Source organism: Myotis daubentonii, chromosome 3 (genome assembly GCF_963259705.1).
Source record: "Myotis daubentonii chromosome 3, mMyoDau2.1, whole genome shotgun sequence".
NCBI lineage: Eukaryota > Metazoa > Chordata > Mammalia > Chiroptera > Vespertilionidae > Myotis > Myotis daubentonii.
The window spans coordinates 107,463,305-107,482,063 of NC_081842.1; the positions used below are offsets into that span (position 1 = coordinate 107,463,305).

An 18,759-nucleotide genomic window follows, 5' to 3' on the forward strand; every position below is an offset into this window, starting at 1 on the left:
GGCAGGCTTCAGTCAGCAAGACCGCAACATTGTTTCAAATATAGAACCCACACAAACCCAGAGACCTGCTTTCAGCAGCCGAGGTCTCAGAGCTGGAGCCGGGCCTCAGAGCTAAAGCCGGCTCTCAGCTCCAGGGACAGCCATAGAAGGTAAATAAATCCCAGAATTAAAAAAAAAAAAAAAAAAAAGTAAAAAAGGAGAGGTTGGGAGCTTCAGTTGCCCGCCAGCCTGAAAACGGCCCCTCAGCCCCTCATCCAGGCTGGCCAGGCACCCCAGTGGGGACCCCCACCCTGAAGCAACAAGATGGCGGCTAATTTGCATACTGAAGGAGGGCAGCAGCGGGCAAGGCTGTCCGCGGTCTAGGACCGGATCTGTGACCCTGCTGGGTTGGGGCAACGTGGGAAGCTGTCTGCGGTCTGGGACCCGGATCCGTGACCTGGCGGGTGGGGGGCAGCGCTTGAGGCTGTCTGCGGTCTGGGACCCGGCAGGCAAGGCAGCAGCGCTTGAGGCTGTCCGCAGTCTGGGACCCGGATCCATGACCTGCCAGGCGGGGGCAGTGCTTGAGGCTGTCCCCGGTCCCGGGAACCAGATCTGTGACCCTGCCAGGTGGGGGGCAGTGCTTGAGGCTGTCTGCGGTCCCGGGACCTGATCCATGACCCTTCCCGGCGGGGTGGCAGCTCGCACAGAGGCGGATCGGCCAGGGTTGGGCAGGGCAGGACGCCTGGCTCCGACCAGCCCCAGTCACTCTGGGCAGGTGAGCAGCGCAGAGAGCCTCTGGACAGGGGAGGCAGGCTGGCAGAGGGCAGCCTGTACTCCCCACATGGTGGTGGTGACAGCTGTGAGCGCGCCAAGCAGAGCTTGCAGGCTGAGCTGAAGTAGCGCCTGCAGGCCATCCGTGCCCAGGAGTGGCTGCTCAAGATCCGCCTCCTGGCCCAGAAGGTGCAGGATCACAGGGACAGCCACCGTGGCAGGCCACACTGACATCCTCCTGGCCGCACCATGGGGGTTTGCGGATCTGCAAGCCAGAGGCCTCCGGTGTGCACATCCCCCCCCCCCCCCCCCCCCCCGTGTGCGAACATCCCCCAGCACACTGTCACCCTCCCGCGCCTGCAACAGTTGCAAACCAAGACATGCACAAGTTCCCCCCGCCTCTCCACCGCACTTCCATCAACCCAGCATGCCTAACACCCCCACAGGATGTGCACACATCCCCTCTGATGCGCTCACGTCCTTTGGAGTGTGTCTGGGTGTTCTGGGTGCTGAGGGTGGGGGCCTGTGAGATGACAGTGAGAGGGCGGAGTGGTGATGCCCTGTTCCCACGGAGGCCAGTGCAGCTATGAGATCACCTCTAGGGGGTTAATGCAGGTGCTGAGGTGGGAGCAGATGCAGACAGACACACCTGGTGGGCGCGGGCGGCCATCGCTGAGGTGCCTTCGGTCAGTGTTCAAGATCAAGAACCCAGAGGTGGAGAGGAATTCCATCCTCTTAGTGAAATAGTGGGATAGTCGGGGTGACTATAGAGGAGGAATGTGCACTTTGGGTGCCAGCACCCATGAGCGAAGGCTGCCCTGACTGAGCCTCGCTTGCTTGGGGCCTAGCGCACTCCTGCCGGGCAGCAGTTGACAGGACGTGCTTTTCCGAATTAATGAGAGAAAACATTGATTCTCCTGCTGCCCACGAAGGTGGAAAGTGAAGTGGGGAGACATGTGGGGAGTGAGCGAGGTTCCCTGTCTGGGGGTTCCAAATCTGCTGTTGGTTTCTTTCACCACTGACTAGAGATATACAGGGTGTCCCCCCAAAATGTATACACACTTTGAATACCTACTAATTCCAATGGTTTTAAGCATAAGAAACAACAATGGAGCTGTTATCTGTTAAAAGTGTGGGCACAAACAGGCAGTTGGACATTCCCTGAGGGGTCTCAGATTGGAGAGGGTGAAGGCCAGACTAAGAGGCCCCTTTCCCCCCCAACCCCAGTGACGAATTTTAGTCTAATAAAAGAGAAACATACAAATTGACCGTACCTTCTCTATGGCCCAAGCCACGCCCACCAGCCAATCAGAACAACTATATGCAAATTAGCCCACCCAAGGTGGCGGCCAGAAGCCACGGAGCTGGAGCAAGCAGGAGGCTTGGTTGCCCTGGCGATGGAGGAAGCCAAGCTTCCCACAGGCCCTGGCTGGCTCTGAGCTCCACTCAAGGCAACAAAGTTTCAATTATAGAAGATAAACAAACCCCAGATACCTGCTTCCAGCCAGCCTCCACTGGGAGCTTGGGTGGCTGGGGGCCATGGCCAGCATGCAAACAGCCATCAGCCCCTCACCCAGGCTGGCCAGGCACCCCAGTGGGACCCCCACCCTGATCCGGGACACCCTTCAGGGCAAATCAGCTGGCCCCCACCCATGCACCAGGCCTCTATCCTATATAATGAAAGGGTAATATGCAAATTGACCCTAACAGCAGAATGACTGGGAATGACTGGTCACTATGACACACACTGACCAACAGGGGGCAGATGGTCAATGCAGGAGGTGCCCTCTGGTGGTCAGTGCACTTCCACAGGGGAAGCTCTGCTCAGCCACAAGCCAGGCTGACGGCTGCCAGTACAGCAGTGGTGGCAGGAGCCTCTCCCGCCTCAGCAGCGCTAAGGATGTCCAACTGCAGCTTAGGCCTGCTCCCCGCTGGCAAGTGGGCATCCCCCAAGGGCTCCCGGGCTGCCAGAGGGATGTCTGACTACCAGTTTAGGCCCAATCCCCCTGGGAGCGGGCCTAAGCCAGCAGGTGGTCATCCCCCGAGGGGTCCCAGACAGAGACGGCACAGGCCGGGCTGAGGGACCCCCCACCCCGAGTGCACAAATTTTTGGGCACCAGGCCTCTAGTCTATACTAATAAAAGATTAATATGCTAATTAGACCCGACGTCTTTCCAGACATCCTTCCAAACAAAGCCACAGTGGCTACAAGGGCTGAGGGCCAGCAGCCGTGGCAACTGTGAGGACCGGTCCAGTGCCACGGTCCTTTTTGCAGAGGCCACAGGAGAAGGTGCCGCAGGAGAAGGCAGAAGGGAGAAGTCCGGAGACATTTAAGAAGGCAGAAGGAAGAAAGTGGCAGTTAGGCAGTTAGGGGGATAAGGCTGGCAGGGGAGAGCAGTTAGGGAGATCAGGCAGGCAGAGGAGAACAGTTAGAGGGATCAGGCTAGCAGGAAAGAGCAGTTAGGGGGATCAGGCTGGCAGGGGAAAGCAGTTAGGCAGTTAGGGGGATCAGGGCAGCAGGGGAGAGCAGTTAGGCAGTTAGGGGGATCAGGCTAGCAGGGGAGAGCAGTTAGGGGGATCAGGCTGGTTGGGGAGAGCAGTTAGGGGGATCAGGCCAGCAGGGGAGAGAGTTAGGGGTGATCAGGCCAGCAGGGGAGAGCAGTTAGGGGGATCGGGCTGGCAGGGAAGAGCAGTTAGGGGGATCAGGCGGGCAGGGGAGAACAGTTAGGGGAATCAGGCCGGCAGGGGAGAGCAGTTAGGCAGTTAGGGGTGATCAGGCCAGCAGGGGAACACTTAGGGGCACCAGGCAGGCAGGCAGAGGCGGTTAGGAGCCAGTGGTTCCGGATTGCGAGAGGGATCCCGGATTGGAGAGGTGCAAGCTGGGCTTAGGGGCCCCCACCCCTGTGCACGAATTTTGTGCACTGGGCCTCTAGTCTATATATATAAAAGCCTAAGCGACCGGCCGACTGGCCAGTAGCTATGACGCACACTAACCACCAGGGGGGGCAGATGCTCAATGCACAGGCATGGAAACATGGAATAGACTGATGAATCTCAGAGGAAAGGGGGTAGGGGGAGGTTGGTAAGAGATTTGCCAAAGATCTTATATGCATACTAGAGGCCCATTGCACAGACTTGTGCACCAGTGGGGTCCCTCAGCCTGGCTTTTGTGGGGATCAGGCCAAAACCGGCCCAGTGCATGGTTGAGGTCCCTTGGCCTGGGCTGTGGGAATCGAACTGAAATGGGCTCTCCGACATCCCCCAATGGGTCCTGGATTGCAAGAGGGCACAGGTCAGACCGAGGGACCCCAACGGTGTATGAATCTGTGCACCGGGCCTCTAGTATTCATTTAAGTTCTTTGTTTAGCTTCTTCCCATACTCCCCTCCCCTCCTAAAATACATCATTCTGTTGCATGTTTTAACGTTTCCGGATTGGCTTATTTTGCTTAGCATAATACTAAAAAAAAAATTTATACACACACACACACACATTTTTTTTTTTTTTTGGTTAATCCTCAACCGAGGATATTTTTCTATTTATTTATTCATTCATTCATTTATTTTATTTTTTTAGAGAGAGAGTGAAAATGAGGGGGAGAGACAGAGAGAAACATTAATGTGAGAGACACATGAATTGGTTGCCTCCTGCATGCTCCCCCCGCCCCTGACCAGGGCCTGGGATCAAGCCTGCAACCAAGGTTGAACACGTGACCCTTCAGTCCACAGGCCAACACTCTATCCATTGAGCCAAACTGGCTAGGACTATGTTTATATTTTTTAAAATATGCCTGTAGCCTCCATCTTCCAATAAGTCCCTTATTAAATATTTTTTAAAATTATTGTGATAAAATACCCATAACAAAATTTACCATTTTCATCATTTGTAAGTGTACAATTCAATGGCATTAAGTACATTCAATTGTTGTACAACTGTCACAACCATCCTTCTAAAGACCTTTTTCACCTTCCCCAAAATTCTGTATTAAACTCCCCATTCCTCCCCTGACCTCAACCCCAACTCTTGCAAACACCATTCTACCTTCTGTCTCTATGAATTTAACAACCCTGGGTACCTCATATTAACTGAATCATACAATATTTGTCCTTTGTGTCTGGCTTACTTCACCACAATGTCTTCCAGGTTCATTTGTGTTGCAGCATGTGTCAGATTTTCATTCCCTTTTAAGGCTAAATAATATTCTATTACTAGTGGTGCAGTGCACAAATTCATGCACACTAAAAGGACATTAATTTGAAGAAATATTTTAATATCACTATTCACCCTTTCTCTATAATAGAAGTGTCAGAGATGAAAGAAAATTAGTAAAATGTACATGAAAGTAATATATAAATTGATTAATAAATAAACAATAACAACATGATATAACAACAAATATTTTCCATGAAATTTTTACTGTCAGAATCGTTTATCATTTTTTATAAAATATGCCAGGTATTCTGGTAAATTCATATCATTTAGACAAACTTTGCCTTTGCTACAACATCGAGCAAATTTTCCATCAGATGGTTTTTCATTGAAGAAATTTAGGGATAGGAAAAATTGACATGTAACAGTCATTCCACCACAATTGTGTTTGATAACTGCATCCTCATTTTCCTCATTTTCGCTATGAAGGCAGTTCCTACCAGTATTGATAGTACTTGTCGATAACAGTTCTTCAGACATATTCTGTTGACAAAGTCACTTTCTTTTGGCTTCAGAGGTACGTTGTGGCAATAGTTGGTTTTCAGACATATTCTGTCCAAAATTTAGGCTTCAGAATGTCAACAAAAACATGATGTCATTACCGGGCGCCCACAGCCACCATTTGCAGACTGGGCGGGGCTGTGGGCCACATTTTGCGCCATGGCAGCATCAGCTGCGATTTGGTGGGCTGTCGTTCCGGGATGGTGGCAGGGCCTCTGTCCCAGTTGGGGGAAGCCAAGTGTTGCTTTGTCAGTGCCTGGTTCACGGTGCCATTTCTCTGTGCATGTTACAGCAGTTCCTGTGTTAAGCTCCCTGGTTGTCAGCGCACATCATAGCGACCGATCAGACAGTGGGAAGGATACTTAGCATATTAGCCTTTAATATATATAGATTAGAGGCCCGGTGCATGAAATGCGCCAGCACTCAGATATCCCTCTCGCAGTCTGGGGCTCTCATAGTCCAGAACCCCTCCTGGGCTCCTTACTGCCCACTTGCCGCGGAGGCGTGAGAGGCTTCCACCACCGCCGCTGTGCTTGCCAGCCATGAGCCCAGCTTCTGGCTGAGCTGGGGGGGTCGGGGGGGGATGGAGCACCACTCAACCAAAAGCCAGGCTCGCTGCTCCTTAGTGCTGGCCCCGCCCCATGCCCACTGGTTGGGGGGGCCGGCCAGGGGCCAGGCCAGCCAGGGGAGGGGCTGTGGGAGGTTGAGGAGCCGTAGTCGTGCCCCATCCAACTGCCTCTGTGGAAGGGGCAGCACTGGGACTGGGCCCACATGCCACCTCTCCCGCCGCCTCTGCGAAAGGGGGTGGCACCGGGACCAGGCCCGCACTGCCAACTCTCCCACCGTGGCTGGCCTGGTGGTACAGGTTCACTGGCTCTGGCCCTGCCCACTGGTCATTCTGGAAGGTCATTCTGTGTCTGGTCTAATTAGCATGTTAGCTCTTTATTATATAAGATATGTATATGCCACATTTTGTTTATCTGTCAGTGAAGACTTTCCATGTGTTGGCTACTATAAATAATGCTATAATTAATGAGGGTCATACATGTATATGCCACATTTTGTCTGTCTTTTCATCTACTGATGGACATTTGGTTTGCTTCCACCTGTTAGCCCTTGTGAAAAATGCTATTATGAATATTGGTGTACAAATATTTGCAAAAGTCCCTATTTTCAATTTTTTCATATCTATACCCAGAAGTGAAATTGCTAGATCACATAATTGTTTTTTTTGAGGAACCACCGTATTGTTTCCCACAGCAGCTCTATACCACTTTATATTCCCACCAGCAATGCACAAGGGTTCCAAAATCTCTATATCCTCACCAACAGTTATTTTCTACTTTTTTTATAATAGCCACTAGAGGCCCAGTGCACTGGGGTGGGGGTGGGGGGGTTGGGGGATCCCTCAGCCCGGCCTGCCCCCTCTCACAGTCCGGGAACCCACAGGGGTGGGAGGTGACCCGGCTATCAGGGGAAGGTGATGCCCCCATCATACTTCTGCTGCTGCCACTGCTGGCAGCATAAGCCTCAGCTGGCCCTGGTTACCTGCGCCTCGGGCCGACCCTGGGCAGCTGGGCAGCTGCCATCAGCGGCAGAGCAGCCGGCCCCGCTCCCACTGTGGGTGCCACCATCTTGTGAGGGCATGACGGTCAATTTGCATATTACCTCTTTATTATATAGGGTTCTAATGGGTGTGAAATGGTATCTCACTGTGGCTTTGATTTGCATTTCCTTGAAGATTAGTGATGTTGAGCATCTTTTCATGTGTTTGTTGACCATTTGGAAATGCTTGTCAAGTCCTTTGCCCACTTTTGAATTGTTTTTTCTGTTATTGAATTATAGAAATTCTTTAATATTCTGGATATTAATCTCTTATCAGATATATGCTTCACAAATATTTTCTCCTATTCTGTGGACTGTCTTTTCAATCCTTTGATTGTGTCCTGTGACGCTCAACAGTTCTTAATTTTGATAAAGTCCAATTTGTCTATTTTTTCTTTTTTTGCCTGGTGTCATATTCAAGTTAGTAAATTAATTTTAAAATTAACAGTATTTTTTTAGTTATAATAAAATTTTATTCATGCATCTATAAATATATGCCTATTTCATTAATAAAGTCTATATATCAACTGTGTATATATAATCTGCAAACTGTACATAGCACCCATGCTGGTTTGTATATTTTCAGATCAATAACTTGTTTTATAAATGATCAGAGGCCTGGTGCATGAAATTCGTGCACGGGAGGGGGGTTGTCCCTTAGCCCAGCCTGCACGCTCTCCAATATGGAATCCCTCTCACAATCCAGGACCGCTGACTCCTAACTGCTCGCCTGCCTGCCAGCCTGATCGCCCCCTAACTGTTCTCCCTGCCAGCCTGATCCCCTAACTGCCCTCCCCTGCTGGCCTGATCCTCCCCAACTGCTCTCCACTGCCTGCCTGATCCCCCTAACTGCTCTCCCTTGCCAGCCTGATCGTCCCCTAACTGCTTGCTCCCCCATGCCGGCCTGATCTCGCCCTTAACTGCTTGCTCTCCTACTGGTCTGCTCAACCTTAACCACCTCTGCCTTGGCCCCCGCCACCGTGGCTTTGTCTGGAAGGAAGTTGGACGCCCAGAAGGTGTCTGGTTGATCCAGTCTAATTAGCATATTACCCTTTTATTAGTATAGATGACCTAGAACTTCCTAAGTTTGTCTACCTCATAAGCCTTAAGATCAGAGATTCAGAGTTCTTTCAGTTAATCCTCACAGCATACCATTAAGATATTATGTCCTTCTCCTTTTATTGCTCAGGAATCTGAAGCTCAGACAAACTCAGTAACCTGCCTAAGGCAACACACAGTCAACAAAGTATGGAGGAGGAACTTAACCATTTGTATGCCATAAGGGTCTATAGACTCAAGCAGTGGACCTTTTTTAATTAAATTCAAAATATCATGGCAGTTAACTGGTTATACCTAGATTTGGTTAGCTTAAAAGTCAATGCTCATTCCCCAATAATGTTGTGTCTCAAAATGTTAGAAAGGAGATATAAATCTAGAGGATTCAGTGGAGGCTATAGCCCTTTATAAGAGAAAAGAACTAAACTTTTTAAAGCAGCATGAGTCCAAGGCTTTTTTTATTTGTAAATTAAAAAGCCATTCTTGGCCAGATAGCTCAGTTGGTTAGAGCATCATCCCCATACCCCAATCTTCAGTCAGGGCACAAACAAGAAGCAACCAATAAGTGCATAAATAAGTGGACCAACAAATCCATGTTTTTCTCTCAGTCTCTCTCAAATCAAAAAAATTTTTAAAAAAATTTAAATAAAATATCATTCTCATATCTACTCTTAAGCTGAGTCATTGATTTTTAAAAATAAGTAAACTTTTCATTTTATGTAATCTATAATAACAAAAACGTAATATGCTAATTAGACAGGACAACCTTCCAGACAAAGCCAGGGCTGCAAGGGAAGGCCAGGTCCGGGGTGCCAGAGGGAAGCTGGTGCCAGCAGCTGGGGAAGGAAGCCCTACTCTTGCATGAATTTCATGCATCAGGCCTCTAGTAAGATTAAAAAACCTGGTTAAAACTAATACCAGGTTAAGAAAAAAGCTGCACTCCAATGACAAAATTGACATCAGAAGGCAGAATAGTCCTCGCTGGTTTTGCCCAGTGGATAGAGCATCAGCCTGTGGACTGAAGGGTCCTGGGTTCGATTCTGGTCAAGGGCGCATGCCTGGGTTGTGGGCTTGATCCCCAGTAGGGAGTATGCAGGAGGCATCCAATCAATGATTCTCATCATTGACGTTTCAATCTCCCTCTCCCTTCCTCTCTAAAATCAATAAAAACATATTTTTTAAAAAGAAGGCAGAAATAATATACAATGCATCAAAATATGTTTTATGACTTAAAATTTCTACCTACTTTCTCCCTATACCCCCAAATCTTATGAAAGGAGAATAGCACCCTATTAGAGATTTTAAAAAATAACATAATAAAACTGAAATTATTTACTGCTTGAGGCCTGCAAAGCACTTACAGTAAACACAGGATGGGGCAAACATAGGTTTACAGTTATGAGTACACCAGACGGCTTATTCTAGTATTATTAATGATTGTATTTTCCATATAAACTGTAAACCTACTTTTGTCCACCCCATATAAATGGCTGATATGAGATTCATTCTGTTTTTGATGGGGGATTTGCCTACAGAGGAAGACACTGGGTGCTTAGAGCATAAATCCCCTCATGTCCAAGTTACTGTGAATGGGAGGAAAGAACACCAAAAAGTAAAAGCTGAGACATGGAAGACAAGTTACCTGGATAGCCGCATAACTAGGAGTTAGCTATGTGTAGACTAATAGAAGCTGTACCCAGAGGTTGAGGTTTAAGCGAGAACTGAAAGTTACCCTTGAACCATATAACCCATGCTAATACATTCCACATGACTCCTGAACTTCCTTTAAGACAGCAACCAGATTATAAAAACATCTTTGATTTCAAGGCCTCATTAATGAGGTCACCATCCTACTCACTGCCTACAGTAGCCAGTATGGCTCTAGGTCAGTGGTTCTCAATCCTGGCTAAATATTAGACTACCACTACCCCAATGCTGGGCCACACCTCAGAAAACTGACACTGGTTTTCGAGGCTGTGGTCCAGGCATTGGTATTGTGGACAGAAAGGGGCCACATGCTAACCTGACTAGCTCAGGAAAGGCCTGTGTGGCAACCTTGCAAACTCAAGAAACCTAAAGTAACCACAAAGAAAAAATTTTTAAAAATAAATAAAGTAACCACAAAGGATGGTCTGAAATTAAAACTTTAATTAAAAAGCAGTCTATGGTAAAAAGTCTTGTCCTAGGTATATTCCCAGCAGTCTATGGTGGGTAGTCATGTCCTAGGCCAGTGGTCGGCAAACTGCGGCCCCTTGAGTGTGGCTCTTCCACAAAATACCACGTAGGGGCGCGCACGTACAGTGCAATTGAAACTTCATGGCCACACACAAGGGGCCAAAGAGCCACATGTGGCTTGCAAGCCGCAGTTTGCCGACCACTGTCCTAGGCCAATATCTTCCCTGGCAAAGATCAACTTCAATTTTTACTGAGCCTATCGTCTTTTTGCACCTAGATAACATACCTGTGGAATGTCAGGGTAACTTGTAACTTCCCTTTTTCCAGACCCCTCAGGGCACATCCAATGTGCCAAGGCTCCAAGGTGGAGACCACAAACTCCCTCATTGTTATTGTTATCATTAATTGTTGACTGTTAACTAACTATCCTGTACCCACCTATGTAAAAGAAGCATGTGTCCTAGCTGGTTTGGCTCAGTGGATAGACAATCAGCCTGCAGATTGAAGGGTCCTGGGTTCAATTCTGGTCAAGGGCACATGCTAGGGATTGTGGGCTCAATCCCTAGTAGGGGGCGTGCAGGAGGCAGCCGATCCATGATTCTCTCTCATCACTTATGTTTCTATCTCTCCCTCTCCCTTCCTCTCTGAAATCAATAAAAATATATTTTAAAAAAAAGTTAAAAAAGCATGTGTCTATCATTTTACTTTTTATCCAATCCCAGAGTTTTCCTCCCCTATCCCCCTTTTAATTTCTCCTGCCTCTCTAATCAATCACCAATGGATTTCATGTAACCCACTTATGTCTCCTCCTTTGATTGCAATGTATGAAACAAGGTGAAAAACCATCATTATCCAGAGCATTATCTCAATACCTGAGATTCTTCTTCACAGCAATTGTTGACAGTTTGGCTCAAATAAACTCATAAAGTTCTTTACAGGTTTGAATGTTTCTTATATTAGCGGTATTTTTTAAAGCTTCCTCCAGGTAATTCTTATGTGCCAAGGATCCTTAGAATCACCACTACTGACAGTCAAGAAAGTTTAAAGTTTATAAAATGCCTGCCACTTTCAATTCTAGAATGAATGTCCATTTGGAAGAATGGAGCAAATAATGTAAACAGTGTATTGCTTTTCTCTCTCTCTCTCTCTCTCTCTCTCTCTCTCTTACACACACACACACACACACACACACACATACACACAGTAAAGTTGAAACTGGTGAATTTGGCTCTCAGTAGAGCTCTTCAGGTGAGAACTCCTGTGCCTAAAAGGGGGTTGGGTGAGAAAAACTACCAATATTGTGAAACGACTGAAACTGATTTCATAAGAAATACCTAAATCAGAATCTTCTGCTAAAAGAGAACTTACAGATCTAAAAATGTTCAAACAGGTCCGTGAACCATTGCAGGCCCCTGTTGATGTCTTCACTAGTCAAAAAGAAAAACTAATTACAGTGTAGTAAATTGATCATAAAGCAAAGACATCCAACAGTTGAGGCTGTTTTTACTTTTATAAATAATGGTGGCAGTAAATATAAGGACTCTTCATTTTTAAAAATATATATATTTAGTTGATAAAATGAACAGCAGCCTCACAGTTTTTTACTGATCCACAAAATCCCAGTGCCTGGAAATCACTGATCTATTGATTTATTTTTTTTAACTGAAACTGAGATCCAAAAGTTTCAATGAACTCGCACCTGCAGACAGAGAAGGGACTAGATCAGCCGTGGGCACACTACAGCCCGCGGGCCGCCCCGTTTGAAATGAATAAAACTAAAAAAAAAAGACCGTACCCTTTTATGTAATGATGTTTACTTTGAATTTATATTAGTTCACACAAACACTCCATCCATGCTTTTGTTCCGGCCCTCCGGTCCAGTTTAAGAACCCATTGTGGCCCTCGAGTCAAAAAGTTTGCCCACCCCTGGACTAGATGCTTTGCACTTCATTAATAACGTAAGTGGTTCCACTGTAATACTAATATTTACACCTTTACACCCCTCTGGAAAAGGAGGAATCAAATTTTAAGTGTATTTTTTAGACAGTTTTTTAAAATCCTATGGTGAATCCTTTTGCAATCTTAAGTACCTATTATTAAATATTGGAGTTTTCTAAAATAGGGATATACACACACACACAGTGCCCCTTTGGTACACTTCAATTTTCTGGTGGAAAAATAACAGTGGATGCTGCTAAGCTGTTTGGAGGCAGGGGTGGGGTTGGGGACAGGGTAGGAGTGTGGGGATGGTTGGGCATTCAAAGAGGAGAGTGTTGGAGTCCAACCCCAGCAGGTCCAAGGGTTCCCAAAGGTGTGGACAAAGTCGGCAAAGAAGAAATGACACGGACAGTGTTCAGTTGATCAGCAGCCTAGCCAGGTTCTGTCTTTATTCTCCTGTTATATCTGTATTTATACCAGTTGATTTTAATCCTATTCATTCTATTCCAAATGTTATCACCATTCCAAGGTTACTACTCTATTGTTCTGTTAAGCTACAAGGAAGTAACTGAAGGAGAGTATCCTAAGTAAAGATTATGTAGCTTAAGCGTGATTGTTCGTAGTTAAAGTGATTAACTACCCGCCTGGCACTTAGTTAAGGGGTTTTACTGATTTATTCCCTTCCTTAGTCCTGTTAATCCCTAACTCCAGGGGAAAATCCCCACCTGGGGAAACAACCTTTCTCGGAGAGGTGACCTTGGTTAAAACACATAGCGCTAAGTAGGGGAGTAAACATTAAGAACAGTATGCCATATTGGCCAGGTCCCTTGAAACATATGCTGTACAGATGTTTCTTCCCTGCAGCAACTGTATCAAGCAGCAAGGATGGACCAGCTTCCAGCAGGGGAGTTCCACATATATAGATTTTAAAATCATCATACAATGTGAGCTTTCAAAAATCGACAGTGGATATAGGTATAGGTGTAACAGGGCTTGCCATGAGTTGGCCTAATTGTTGAAGCTGGGAGTACCTGGGGTCTCAGGTTACTATTCTCCCTACTTTTGTCTGTGTTTGAAATGTATGTGTTTGGAGAGAACCAAGATGGCGGCATAGGTTAACGCCGGAGTTTGCCGCTTTGAACAACTACTTCAAAAGTGAAACTAAAACACGAAACGGACATCACCCAGAACCACAGGAACGCTGGCTGAGTGGAAGTCCTACAACTAGGAGGAAAGAGAAAAGCATACGGACACTCAGAGGAGGCGCAGTGCTGAAGTCAAATTCTGAGGTGCAGAGTGCGCGGAGCGGGCTGGCGGCGGAGGGCGCGGTTGTTGTTTTCAGTCGGGAGGGAGTCGCAGACTCTGAGCTCCAGATCCGGGCGAGTCTTTAGGGACCCAGACTCAAACGGGAGAAGCGGGACTGTCTGGCTTCGGTCAGAGCGAGTGCAGCTTTCTCTCCGAGCTTTGCAGCGGGTGCTGGGACTCAGAGAGGCAGAGCCCCTTGGGACAGGACTGAGAGCCGCCATAACTGCTCTCTCCGGCCCACCCTGTTGATCCTGTGCGGCCTGCCCCGCCCAAGCCCTGCACAGAGGCATTTGCCGGATAGCCTCAGGCAAAGGCTAGATTAGCACCTCCCTAGAGGACAGAAGTTCTCTCACTGCTGACACAGCTGATTCTCATAGCCACTTGGCCTGGAGGTCAAACCCTCCCTGGGATTAGCTACAACAATCAAGATTTATCTATAAGACTGCGAACAAAGACCACTAGGGGGTGCACCAAGGAAGCATAACAAAATGCGGAGACAAAGAAACAGGACAAAATTGTCAATGGAAGAAATAGAGTTCAGAACCACACTTTTAAGGTCTCTCAAGAACTGTTTAGAAGCTGCCGATAAACTTAATGAGATCTACACGAAAACTAATAAGACCCTCGATCTTATATTGGGGAACCAACTAGAAATTAAGCATACACGGACTGAAATAACGAATATTATACAGACGCCCGACAGCAGACCAGAGGAGCGCAAGAATCAAGTCAATGATTTGAAATGCGAGGAAGCAAAAAACATCCAACCGGAAAAGCAAAATGAAAAAAGAATCCAAAAATGCGAGGATAGTGTAAGGAGCCTCTGGGACAGCTTCAAGCGTACCAACATCAGAATTATAGGGGTGCCAGAAGATGAGAGAGAGCAAGATATTGAAAACCTATTTGAAGAAATAATGACAGAAAACTTCCCACACCTGGTGAAAGAAATGGACTTACAGGTCCAAGAAGCGCGGAGAACCCCAAACAAAAGGAATCCAAAGAGGACCACACCAAGACACATCATAATTAAAATGCCAAGAGCAAAAGATAAAGAGAGAATCTTAAAAACAGCAAGAGAAAGAAACTCAGTTACCTACAAGGGAATACCCATACGACTGTCAGCTGATTTCTCAACAGAAACTTTGCAGGCCAGAAGGGAGTGGCAAGAAATATTCAAAGTGATGAATACCAAGAACCTACAACCAAGATTACTTTATCCAGCAAAGCTATCATTCAGAATTGAAGGTCAGATAAAGAGCTTCACAGATAAGGAAAAGCTAAAGGAGTTCATCACCACCAAACCAGGATTATATGAAATGCTGAAAGGTTTCCTTTAAGAAGAGGAAGAGGAAGAAAAAGGTAAAGATACACATTATGAACAACAAATATGCATCTATCAACAAGTGAATCTAAGAATCAAGTGAATAAATAATCTGATGAACAGAATGAACTGTTGATTATAATAGAATCAGGGACATAGAAAGGGAATGGACTGACTATTCTTGGGGGGGAAAGGGGTGTGGGAGATGTGGGAAGAGACTGGACAAAAATCGTGCACCTATGGATGAGGACAGTGGGTGGGGAGTGAGGGCGGAGGGTGGGGCGGGAACTGGGAGGAGGGGAGTTATGGGGGGGGGAAAAAAGGAACAAATGTAATAATCTGAACAATAAAGATTTAATTAAAAAAAAAAAAAAAGAACCATGAAGACGCCAGACAGAAAAAAAAAAAAAAAAAAAGAAATGTATGTGTTTGTTTTGTTATTTTTTTAAGTGTCTGGGTTTCTTACAGTGAGTGGAACCCAGTTACCCAACCACAGGCTTTACTGACTAGGGCAGGGGTCCTAAAACTACGGCCCGTAGGCCACATGCAAATACAAATATTGTATTTGTTCCCGTTTTGTTTTTTTACTTCAAAATAAGATATGTGCAGTGTGCATAGGAATTTGTCCATAGTTTTTTTTTAACTATAGTCTGGCCCTTCAACGGTCTGAGGGACAGTGAACTGGCCCCCTGTTTAAAAAGTTTGAGGACCCCTGGACTAGGGCATCTGACTAGGTTAGTGGTCGGCAAACCGTGGCTCGCGAACCACATGTGGCTCTTTGGCCCCTTGAGTGTGGCTCTTCCACAAAATACCACTTGCGGGCACACACGTACAGTGCGATTGAAACTTTGTGGCCCATGCGCAGAAGTCGGTTTTCGGCATGGGCGAGTCTATTTTGAAGAAGTGGCGTTAGAAGAAGTGGGGGGGAGGGGTGTCGGTCGGTTGGGCGATGGGAGACTCAGCGCAGGCAGGCCAGGGATACACAGCGAGAGGTGCACGAGATTCATGCAGGAGTTGAGTGAGCCAGTCAGCAGTCTCATTGTGCAGTGGTTAATGCCAGAAGCGTCCGCAAATCATGCAAGGGTGACAAAAGTAAAGTTTATTAAGTTAATTTTAGGGAACGTTGTGGAGTGAAAGAAGATGTAGTGTCGCGGATTGAGAAAGGTATGTTGAGATGGTTTGGACATATAGAGAGGATGAACGAAAGGAGATAGAGGAAACAAGTATACAAGACGAGTGTGGATGGGAGAGTTGGAAGGAGTCGACCTCAGCGAACGTACCTCAATCAGCTTGAGGACGTCTTTAGCAAAGGCCAGCTTAGGAGCACCCTAATTAAGTTAATAACAATGTACCTACCTATATAGTTTAAGTTTAAAAAATTTGGCTCTCAAAAGAAATTTCAATCGTTGTACTGTTGATATTTGGCTCTGTTGACTAATGAGTTTGCCGACCACTGGACTAGGGTATAAGATGAGGAGGAGCAGTCAGCATCCCCCGCCCTCTAAAAGCAGGCTCTCACCAGTAGTTGCCAGGACAACAGCACAGCTCAGCTATTTTCAGTCACAGCCGCCCCACTACCCGAGACCTTCCGGCAAGTTCCCGGAAGCACGAAGACCCTTTGCCTCCCAGGCCTGCATCCGGACGCTCCGTCTGCTGACGGAGGCCCCAACGCGCCACGGCCCCATCGTTACTCACCGGCCTCGCTGTAGACTAGGCTCAGCACCCGGCCCAGCGTGGAGAAGGCGCACCTCGGCTGGCACAGCTCCTGTCCGGCCACGGCGAACGCCTCCACCTTGCAGCCCGCTGCCACGAACAGCGCGTCGGGGCCCCCGCCGCAGAACCTTTCGGGCTCCAGCTTGCAGGGCACCACCTGCTGCGACCCGAATGGGTGCAGATTATACAACTGCACCATCCCGGCCACGGCAGCGAGCCAGTCGTGGCGCCCGGGGACCCCGCGCCGGCCGCAGAGGCAGGACCACTTCCGTGAGTGAGAGCGATTGCCGCGTCACGTGAGCGCCAGCCGCCCGCCCGCGGCTCCGGTTCTTAAAGTGGCCGCTGCGGGGCGGGGTGGGGCGGAGCTGAGGCTGGAAGGGTGGTCACAGCCGCCCGCCCGCCCACCCACCTCCAACCCAGTCCCGGCTGCGAAGGCTGAGGGCCAGTGTCACTTGTCTTTTCACGTTACCGCTTTGGGCCAGGAGAGATTTTAGGCCCTGGAATACGTTTTCACATTTAGTCATCTGCTCTCATGTACTGTTTCCTACTTGATTCAGAGGCATCACTGATGTCCCCCACCCCATCCCCAGCCTTGAGCCTCTGGAGTATAGGGCTGCAATAACTGAAGTGAGGTGCACACAGCGCAACTCGCTACTAAATATAGGAGGAGCTGCTCAGGAATACTTTAAATTCTAGAATGGTTTAGTTGGAAAGAACGATGCCTAGAACGTGCTTGGCAAAAACAAACAAGTTTGTGGAATGAAAGAACCTGTGGACATCATCTAGTGAACTCCAGGTATTTGACAGGTTAGTTTGAGCCGCAGAGAACAGAAAAAAAGGAGTAAGGGCCAGAAATCCACTGGCTCTCAGTCCTAAAACTATCCGGTAATCTGTATCTATTCCTAGCATCTCCAACGTGGAGTCTTTAGTTGTCATCCTACATACAAGAGGGTAAGGTGGTTATGCAGCTGTAAGTCTCTTCCTTCCCATTGAGGAGTCCTGGTGAGTTAGACTGGTCCTTTTCTTCCTGGTGCAGAGAGGGAGACACCTTACACGGGGAGATTTCCTTTCTAAAGACAGATGTCCCTACAGAAGGGTGACTTCTCTGTTTTCAGAACTTCTGTTGTATCTGCTGTTTCTCAAAATAATCCTTAGGCCAAGAGGCCTAGTTTTGGGTGGCATGCTCTGCTACCTTTTAAGGTGGCAGAGGACACTGTTAAAAAACAAAATTCAACCGAGTGAATTTTAAAGATCTTATTGGCTTTATTCAACGATTCACAAATTGGGCAGCATCCCATCTAGCAAATAGAAAGGATCTCCAACAAGCTGTACAAAATGATAGACTTTTATAGGCAGAAGGGGGTGGGACAGAAAGTTATACAAGCAAAGAGCTGGTTGCTTGTGGCAAGGTCACCTTTCTTTAGAGGATGGCAGGAATCTATCAGGCAGATGACCTCACTAGTGCCCATCAGGTAATTCCAGATTAACTGTTTATGATTTCACTTCTGGAGAAGGCTGTCTTAAGTTAGAAATTAAGTCTCCATTTGGTGATGTGGAGCTTAGCACAAATGACTCCATTTTGGGTCTGTTGTCTCTCTTTTTAAAAAACATATTTTATATATAGATTTCAGAGAGGTTCTAGAGCAGTGGTTCTCATCCTTCCTAATACCGCGACCCTTTAATACAGTTCCTCATGTTATGGTGACCCGCAACCATAGAATTATTTTTGTTGCTACTTCATAACTGTAATTTTGCTACTGTTATGAATCGTAATGTAAATATCTGATATGCAGGATGTATTTAGGCGACCCTTGTGAAAGGGACGTTCGACCCCCAAAGGGGTCGCAACCCACAGGTTGAGAACTCCTGTTCTAGGGAGAAGAAGAGAGAGATAGAAACATCAGTGATGAGAGAGTATGATTGATTGTCTGGGAATCAAGCCTGCAACCCGGTCTTGTGGCCTGACCAGGAATCAGACTGTGACCTCCTGGTTCATAGGTCTATGCTCAACCACTGAACCACACTGGCCGGGCTGTTGTCTCTTTTTTATCAACACAAAGTTATACCCAGTCCCTCCTACAAATGACTCCATAGTTCCAAGTGCAGACAGCAAGAACACAGTAAGCATGGAAAAATTACTCCTACTTTTGTTATTCAGACAGGGACCTGGCCCTGAGTGGGTCTGCC

At 47.2% G+C, this 18,759-nt stretch overlaps 1 protein-coding gene across 7 annotated transcripts in view; it reads right to left on the reverse strand.

Annotated features, from left to right (window-relative positions):
* Nucleotides 1-16,898, reverse strand: part of HPS3 (HPS3 biogenesis of lysosomal organelles complex 2 subunit 1) — a 75,130-nt gene extending 58,232 nt beyond the window's left edge. For 5 of the 7 annotated variants that reach the window (XR_009451886.1, XR_009451887.1, XR_009451888.1 and 2 more), the window contains exon 1: nucleotides 16,555-16,897. Coding sequence is in view for 3 of the 7 variants with exons in the window: in XM_059688186.1 (XP_059544169.1) it covers nucleotides 16,555-16,771 (217 nt within the window). In the remaining 4 variants the exon portion in view is untranslated. Of the gene's footprint in view, nucleotides 1-16,554 lie in introns of all 7 variants that reach the window. The other 2 variants (XM_059688188.1, XM_059688187.1) reach the window with 2 other exon arrangements.
* Between the last annotated feature and the right edge of the window lie 1,861 nt (nucleotides 16,899-18,759).